At 32.4% G+C, this 9,498-nt stretch overlaps 1 protein-coding gene across 1 annotated transcript; it reads left to right on the top strand.

Moving 5' to 3' along the window:
* The first annotated feature begins 5,480 nt into the window (after positions 1-5,480).
* Positions 5,481-6,234, top strand: LOC21392846 (non-functional NADPH-dependent codeinone reductase 2). The gene is made up of 2 exons (XM_010098987.1): positions 5,481-5,660; positions 6,037-6,234. The coding sequence occupies exons 1-2, from the start codon at positions 5,481-5,483 to the stop codon at positions 6,232-6,234; spliced, it is 378 nt and encodes a 125-aa protein (XP_010097289.1).
* The last annotated feature ends 3,264 nt before the right edge of the window (positions 6,235-9,498 follow it).

Below are 9,498 nucleotides of genomic sequence, written 5' to 3'. Positions count from 1 at the left end.
ATAACTATATATTACGTTAGCGGGACCGTCCTTCCGGAGGGACTGAAAAAAAAAAACCTATATATATACTATTCGTCAAAAAAATAAAAAAGAATTGGTGGCTTGAATTTGTTGTTTTTTAATGACCAAATTTTCCATTTTTTTGACGGAAATTTTTTGTTTTGTTATTACAACTTTCTCCATACTACGTGCCTGATGAGTTAGGAGATAATCAAGTTATCTTTGGAAATTTAGTACATACATATGATGGCATACGTTAGGGAAAAGATATTAATAGCGAAGAATGTATTTTTGCTATTAATACTCGTACTTATTTGGTATTCTACTTCCCTGCTTAGCTGAGGAAGAATTACGAGACCTCAAATAGAAATATATATATTGATGAAAGTGTATTATATTTAAAGTTTACACAATGAAAGATAAGAAATAAACGTCAACCAATTTGATCAATTATTTTTCAGACTTTCTGAGCAGATATAGACTTGTGTTGTGGTTTAGCATATAGTTTTGTATCTCGGTTGGTCCTTCTTTTCTTTATCATAAGGTTCGGTGATCACTAATGATTAATTAATAATAATCATCTATATTAATATTTATTATTTATTAATTAAATAAAAACCTATTTCAACGACAAAATCTATTATTGTTTTGTTTTTGTTAGATCTAATGTTACGTCTAGTGTTCCAGATAATGTTGGAACACTGTCTGGAACACTGCTTAATTAATTAAGATCCGGATTAATTGTGTTCAGTTGCTCGAGTAGAAAGTAAAGAAACACACAATATGATATCGCAGTTCGGTGCGCACACCTACATCTGCGGGGCCATGCCCAGACAATAAACAGTTCACCATGTTCCAAAAATTACAGATACTAGACGGACTTATTCACTCAAGGACTCCCTCCTAGACAATGATGCCGCTGTGACGAATCTCCACAGTGATTGTTTAGCGTGCACCACACGTCTTCTATTCACCTGACGAACTCCCTTCGACCGGCAGAGGTTCCTCCCTAAAGCAACAAATCCATCTCCCGAATGACGATCTCAATAACTCATAAAAACTCACAAACGTCTCTCTGAATATTTTCTCAGTAATAAGCTCTCAAATTCACAGACTTTTCCTCTGGAGATATTCTGTTAAATCCGTATCACATATGTTCTGAACAAAAGCCTTTAAATAATGTCATGAGAATCTCATTCAAATCCACTCTTGATAAGTTTTCTATTATCTCCATGATTCTCTCTCCTAGATAGGCTCCAAAATATCTTCATGTTATCTTCACAATCTCCAATTCGAATTATGCAGCAAACTTCCAAATCTGAATTAGTTATCCACATTACAAGTTAACACTTGATCTCCACGTGTTCTTCATTAAACACAGAGAACTTCCTCTTATCCAAATCACACGAACACATCCAAATCTCAAATAACCAAACCAATTATTCCACTTTTAAAACACAACACCGTCATGTATATATTACCATGTATATATATATATATATATATATATATATATATATAGCTCTTGCTTTTGAAGTTCAAATATCAAACGGATTGCACATTTCTTTGCAAGACACGTAGCTCTATTGACTCCATCTTCCATATGATTCCAAGAACACTTTTCAATTTCAAATTCAAATTGTACATCAAATTCAACAAATCTGCCAACTTTAATTCCCATGAGTTGGATAAGCTGTAAATATCAAAACCATATCTCTTTCTCTTCCACGTTTATAGCCTTCTCAATTCCGGATAATCATCAGTTCAAATTCTCGACATAATCTTTTTTTTCCTTATCTCTTTCTAGAATCCCATTTAAATTAAAATAACCAATGCAATATCTTCCTTTGACCAAGGCGTTATCCTTATACATCTATTTATGCAGAGGAAAATTATGTATAGCGAATTACCAGAATAAGCTTCAAAGATGATGGGCTTAATTTTATATTTTTAAAAGTCCATAAATTCGTTATCTCTTATGTCCATATAATTCCTACTTTTCTAGCATAGTGCTCAGAAATTAAGAATTGTAACCCCATATCCAACTTCAGGTTGTAATTTTTTTCACAAAATAAAAGAATTAATTTTTTATATTGAGCATATAAAAAAAGAATATTTCAGGAAATAACTTGTTTGCCTTTTGTTTTTGGAAACCACCAGCATTTTTCATTTTGTATTTTTACATTTTTTAGTTGTATGTCGTTTTCATGGCTTCTTCTCATTTTTTAGAGGATTATCATTTGTGATTTCTCAATTGTTTATCTAGTTCTTGTCATTTTACAGAATTTTGAAATCGTTTATCAAGTTATTGTTTTCTTAGTCATACGTTGAATGTTGTTCGTTAAATCTTTATATTTCTATGGATTGTCCTATGAATTTTTTTCACGTTATATTGTCAATTTTCTTTTGTATTTGTGCTTTATTGTCGTTTTGTTGTTAATGTGCTGTTCTATTTTTCAGAATTAGGGATGAGAAATTCAAAATTTATGATATTGTTGTATTGCAAGTATTTTCGTTTTTTGGTTTCATATTGTTCTCATTCAAACTCCGAAAAAATTGGATTTTTTTTTAATATATGAAATATTTTCATAAATATCCTATAAATATGGACCTTTTTTCAAAGTGCTCCTGATTTTTTAAAATTGTTCAAAACACCCCCGGCATATGGAAAGCCATTCAAAATGCTCCCCACGTAAACTTATGTCAATAATTTTTCAAAAACTGACGGATAGAAATGCAGCTATTATGGGACAAATTATTTTTGACAACTATATTTTTACCCCTCAAATTTGTAAAACTATAATATGACCAAATTTTAAATTTTTTTAAAAAGACCATCCTATAACATAACATCACACATGGCATCGGATTAAACAAAAACTAAACTCTATCCTTTCCTATACAACCTAATCCCCTAAGACTATCCTAAATAATGTTGTCCTGTCTTGTGAACCAAATGGGTCGCTGGCGTATAGCATTATCTGATTGATTGATTGAAGTTTTTGGTGGGAAATTACTTGGAGAAAATTGTTAAGTGAAAAAGTCAAAGTCTTTCAAGTAAAACGAAAAGATATTTATTGTATGTCCTGTTATAAGTCACCGTAACTTGAGTTTTGGGTTGGACATTTGAGTTTCCATTGTCTTCACTAATAACTTTTCTGTTAGCTGTCTATCAAGCTGTGCTAAGTTGCATTTGACCTTATCTTCTCTGGCTATTGTAGATCTTCTCACGACAAGACATTTTATGGACTCTATCTTTAGTGCACTTTCAATTGTCATCTTCTTTCAAGAATCACTATTGATGAATTTGGTCCCTATGATTTATCTGAAAACTAGTCAATCAGTCATCCAGAAGGTGTTGTCTTTGTAGGTCTCCCTGCTTAAAAACAAAAATAATTTTCATTCCGATGAAGATAAAACCTCATCAATCACGAAAATAGTGAGTCCCACTAGGATTGGTCTAACCTACTCACCTAACAGAACTCACCTCATTTTAATAGTAGGGTTTTAATGGCCCCATCGAGATAAATAAGAGCGCTCGTTTAAAAATGATGGTCATAGACATGTCCAGGAAACTTCTATCATAAAACTACTATCACGAAATCGTAACAAACAGATCAAGAAAACTTTTGATGGCAGTAGGAAAAACCATGAAAATGGCCTCCACTGCCATTAAATGACTTTTCAAATGAGTTGTCGCACAAAACTTCCATTAATGCACAGAGGAAAATGCATGTAGTGTTCCTAGTCAAGCAATTAATTATTTTGACAAAGAAAGATTCCAAAGACATACAGAAAGCATAATTAGACCTTGATGACCAAGTCATCTAGACAAAGAGAAAACTTACATCTTTTTCATGGAGAAAAAAAAAAGACTAATTGCAACGAGAAAATAAGCATATATATTTATGAGGTAGAGTTAGAGTAAATTGCTTCACATCACAGTATTATTCATAGCTTATCTCCTGGGTTGGACGTTTTTAGCACGAGTTTGGAGGTCTCATCGCCAACAATTCTATCAAGACTCCAGGCGAGTCGTGGACTTCCATTTTCTACATCTCGAGACTACACCCAATTATTCATTGTGACATTAGTGCTAGGAGATTAAGCATATTCATTGTGCCCGTCCAACAAGAAAATAAGCATATTCATTGTATTCTATAGGTACTTGAGTTGGAGCAAAGGAGGGCTTACAAGAACGTAACAGACAAGGAGAGGATAAAGGGTCCTATAGGACAAAAAAAAAAAAAAAAATACTTTTGCTTTTTTAAGGGAAAAATTAGCTAAATGACCTTTTTTAGCACCTTTGTCATAAATCGCTGTTTTTTCTTAATTTTACGAAAATGGGCAACCTTTTTTTATTTTATGAAAATGGCCGTTTTTAACGAGTGAATGAGTGATTGACCCATAATTTATCAATGGTTTATTAAAAAATAAATTTATAATTTGTTGATTAAAATGGATTAATTATTAATTAATTTTAGTTAATTATTAACTAAAATTAATTAATAATAAGAAATCATCGAGTTAATCAGTGATAAAATAAACTCAATCAGTGATGGACTTAAGTCAATCATGATTGATCTTTAAATAAATCAACAATAGACTGCTAAGTCAATCAGTACTTGACCAATAAATTAATAAAAAAGGTCATTTTTGTAATTACAAAACTTTAGATATTTATGAAAAAGTTCCTTCAAAAAGTCATTTGTGCTAAAATCCCTTTTTTAAAAGCCCACATTACAACAAGAAGAAATGACAGAAAACAAGCACACAACACCATAAATACGACATTTAATAAGTAAAATGACAAGCCACATGAAAAACTCTTGACGACTACTGAAAACGACATTGACCTGAGAAACAAAATAAACATGAAAACAAAACAAAAAGAAACACTCGAGTATGTTACATAATCCATTTTCTTCCTGTTAGAGAAAATCTAGACTAAACCAAAATAATCACAACTCCGAAACTGATCCCTTTTGAGAAAATTACGTCGTTGACTGAGGGAATATGCCTGCAATGAGGCCATACGTCTCACCTTAATGATGTGTAGATATCAGTCTTTTAATTAAATATTCACATATTAGACCCATCTTATTATTAATGGAATGCATTAGAATGTAAAATTATTGTCAGCTAGCTCGATCTCATTGCAGAATAACTTAAGCTTTTTGAGAGAATCTGTAAACTAACGACATCATTATCAAATAATATTCATTTGGTGAATCTTTCAGGAAAATAGAGTTGGAATATGTTGATCTATATTTAGTACATTGGCCAGTGAGTGTGAAACCAGGGGAATATGAATTGCCACACATTGGCCAAAATTCCAACCGCCGCTAATCAAGTAATTAATTTATATATATTCCTTTTAATTTTCATCTGAATTTCCTAATATTGTACGTACTTATAATTTGTTACGATTTATTTGCGACAAGTAAATTGTGATTAATTTGTGGTTTGTGATTTGGAAGATGGAGATGAACCCACTTTGGCAACAAAAGAAGCTGAGAGAACTGTTCAAAGAAAAGGGTATAATTGTCACAGTTTATTCTCCTTTGGTAGCAGAAGGAACCCTATGGGGTAAAAGCTGGGTAATGGACTGCGAGGTTCTACACGAAACTGCGAATCAGAAAGGAAAAACCGTTGCTCAGGTATTAGAAAAAAAGTCTAGGAAATTAATTAGGAAACTCTATGTTAAATATTTAGAGGATGTCTTAATTTACTGCGAATCAAAAAGGAAAAAGTTTTTACTACAGTGTTTTCTATCATAAAATGTAAAATTCAACTTTTTCTACTATTATTTTTTCTCACATGAATTTACTTTTTAAATCAAGTTCTCTACTTGAACAAGTCAAACAAAGGAGGGCTCACATTATTAGAAACAAACTCATTTGAATTTGAAGCATATTTTTGTAAACTAACTTGGCTAGTTCAGATTATTAGAATAATATATATAATATGTAGTGAATTTAATTAATTACTTATCTAACAACTAAACTAATGGTTGATAATTGATATATGAATTAGGTTTGTCTGAGATGGGTGTACGAGCAAGGAGTGAGTTTGCTTGTGAAGAGCTTCAACAAGGAAAGGATGAACGAGAACTTGGACATATTTGATTGGAAACTAAGCGCAGAAGAGTCCGCAAAGATGGTCCTTACAAATTGCTCCAGAGTTTTTGGGATGGCGAGATCTGATCATTATACAAGTTTCACTAGTTCTTAATCCCAACATTATATATATATATATATATATGTATTTGTGTGTGTATGTGGAGTGTAATGTTCGTGAGAGCACGTGTTTCAGTTTTTTTGACTCGTACTTTTCCTGCCAATGTTTCTCTGTATGGTGTTGTTCTGTTTGGATATTATAAATAACTTATATGACTATACATTGTAAGTAAGAGAACTTTTAGTAAAAAAAAAAAAAAAAGATAAATTACACGAATGGTCCCCAAACTCTTTAAAAGGTGACAGTTTTGTCCCTAATTTTTTTTTGACGAAACGAACCACCAACTATTTAAAAGGGTGTAATGTAGTCATTTTCGTCAAATGTCGTCCAAAAACTAATGGCATAATAACCTAAAAGGGTGACATTATGGTCACTTCTTTATGAGGTAATTTTTAGTCCCAATCGACTTTAATAGGTTAAGATTTGGTACCAATTTTTCGACGAAATTAAACAGAAAGGACGACATTGCACCCTTTTAAATAGTGTGGGGCTCGTTTCATCAAGAAAAAGAAGTTTGTGGACCAACTATCAGCTTTTAAAGAGTTTGATGACCATTCGTGTCAATTACCTAAAAAAAACCATTTTTTTTTAGTCATACTGTTTCATAAATACTCCACCTACAATTGTTTAAATGTAAAACCCACTAAATAAATGTAAAACACACAAGGAAACGAAAACTTAATTCTATAAAGATGATATAAAAAAGCATCTAAATGTTAAGTTTTTATTGCACGGGTATACCACGTAGACATGATGATGTAGTATAGCCGGTCCTCTGAATAAATCCTCATATAAAGGCCTCCTAAACTGCAATTAATGTGACTGTGCATTGAATGTGTTTGTGTACATACCTATATTATGGGTTTGATAGATACATGATCTGACTAAAAGTATATGTTACGATTACAAAATCTATGACATTTTGTATGATTGATAAGAGAAGTATTGTGGGACATTCCTAAGGCCATCATTCTTGACCAAAATATATATATATATATATATATATATATATTGTTAAATATCATTTTAATCTTCTCTTTTATTGGCCTTAAAATTTTCCTTTTTCTTGTTCTTTTCAAATAATGTTCCCTCTCTTTTTATAAAGCTGAGCGTAGCTTTTTACTAGGCTTACAATTAATCAGATAATTTGTCATTTTTAAATATTTTATGTCGTTTTTCAGCTGTTGATATTTCTTGTTGCGTAGTTTGGTTGTTTCTGTTAAGTTACGAACAAAGTCCCACATTGTCAAAAAATGGAACTACGATGGGTTTCTAAAAGAGTGGGCTACTTCACTCATTAAGTTAATCTTTTAAGTTAAAACGTTCCCAATCTCTTATGATGGAACCCATAGTTATAGCAGTTTAATTAGTTTCACGTCCTCGCATTAAGTTGGGTGTGATTTGAATTTTCATGTCGTTTTTCTTTTACTCATCATTTTTTATAGTTCATGTCGTTCTCTCATTTTTAATGCTCATTTGCAATAGGGACAGATGCTTCTCAAAGCGCTATTCTACTACAAATACAATGGAAATCGTTGTATATGCATATAAGTTAATTTAATGTTCCCCAAATATCAAGTCAGACTGAAAAACAAGTTACACTTTTTTTTTCCGTCGCTTTTTTTTAGGGTATTTGAAATCTTCTCATAATTTAACAAGGATTTAATCATGGAAAATTCTAATGGAAAGGATTTCTTTCCTTTTGCCGGTGATTTTTCACAGATGTTTGTTCAATAGAACAATCACACACCAAGGCATACGTGTTAATTGATTACTATTTTCAATCTATCAAGTAAGTGGGAAAAAAATATCAGCCAAAATTTGAAGCTTCTTTCATTTGCATCAAGATAGTTTTGAATTAAATATATAGAATCTTGATTAGCTTTACTTGGAACCAACTGAGCTGTAGACAGAGAGGACTTTCCTGGAGTTTTCATACTCATATTTATGTGATCAGACTTCTTAATTCTTATTAAAAACGATCAACCAAGATGATAAGTCAATAATGGTTTTCTGTCGTTTCTTCTTGTTGTAACGTTTTAGATTATTGTCGTTTTATAAGTTATCGTTTCTTTCTAGACACTTCACAGGTTCTGGGCCATTTTTCAGGTTATTTGTTCCTTTAAGCTTTTTGTCATTTTGTACTCTTCATATGGAAAATCGTCATGAGATTGAGATCATTAATAGACGTATCATTTTCATGGCGTTTCATTGAGTTGCATGGGATTCTAATTTCTCTTGTCGTTTTCATTTATTCATTGTTTTAAAGTTTTATGTCGTTCTCTTCTAGGTTTTTTTTTTTTTTTTTTTTTTTTTTTTTTTTTTTTTTTTTTTTTTTAGTGATGATCGTTTCTTCAAGCTGGCTGTTATTTTTTTATTTATTTTCGCGTACATTATAGTATGATCATCTACCCTCTGTTTTTTTTGTTATTTTTCAACTTATCTAAAGCTAATTGTCATTTGTTAAGATTTATGTGTGTTTTTCTAAAGTGCTAAAAAGAACTTGGTATTTAAAACAAAAAAAATGTTCATTGTATTGAGAGCTCTACATTTATGGATGGAATCAACGAAGAACTAGCCATGAATAATAAGTTATCCACCAAAACATAAAGATTCATTGAATTTATGCTTTGTCTCCTAGCAATTATACTTATACTTATTATTATTATTATTATTATTATTGTTATATAGGAAAATGTACGCTAACACGTGGGACGACGATAGCACTCTACATGACTCTATGTTTGCCACAACAGATAGAAGTCGACGTCTTGGCCTTATTTTCCTTCTGAAGGATGGGAAGGCCAATCACATTGGATGTAATCTTTGGGCTATAAAAGGGGTAGTCCCAAAGGAGAATGGGGATCCAGACAGAATACCAAAGGGGTAATCCGGCGTAATTCTGTTGACGAAATTCTACCGTCAACAATTGGCGACTCCACTGGGGAACGAACCCAGAATCTCTGGTCCGCGTGGCTAACCCCATTCCTCCAAGGAGAGAAACTGGTGCTTCAAATCCAAACAACCAAATGGAGGAAAATACCACGCATCCAACCAATTAGGGGAATCAACCCCCGGCGAGGAATGAAGCTCGACCTATAGGCACGCCACAGCTTGACCCGGTACAGATGCAGCCCCGGCTGGACAATCTGACCGACTTGGTTCGAGGACTAACGACCGTTGTCGGACAATTGGAAGGAAGAAATTCTATGCCTCCCTTGGAAGATGCCCCGAGACCACCAGGAGCTGCCATGGCTG

Source organism: Morus notabilis, unplaced genomic scaffold (assembly GCF_000414095.1).
Source record: "Morus notabilis unplaced genomic scaffold, ASM41409v2 Scaffold1708, whole genome shotgun sequence".
Classification (NCBI taxonomy): Eukaryota; Viridiplantae; Streptophyta; class Magnoliopsida; order Rosales; family Moraceae; genus Morus; species Morus notabilis.
Note: the sequence above shows the minus strand (reverse complement) of the source record. Positions and strands in the feature narration are given on the sequence as shown.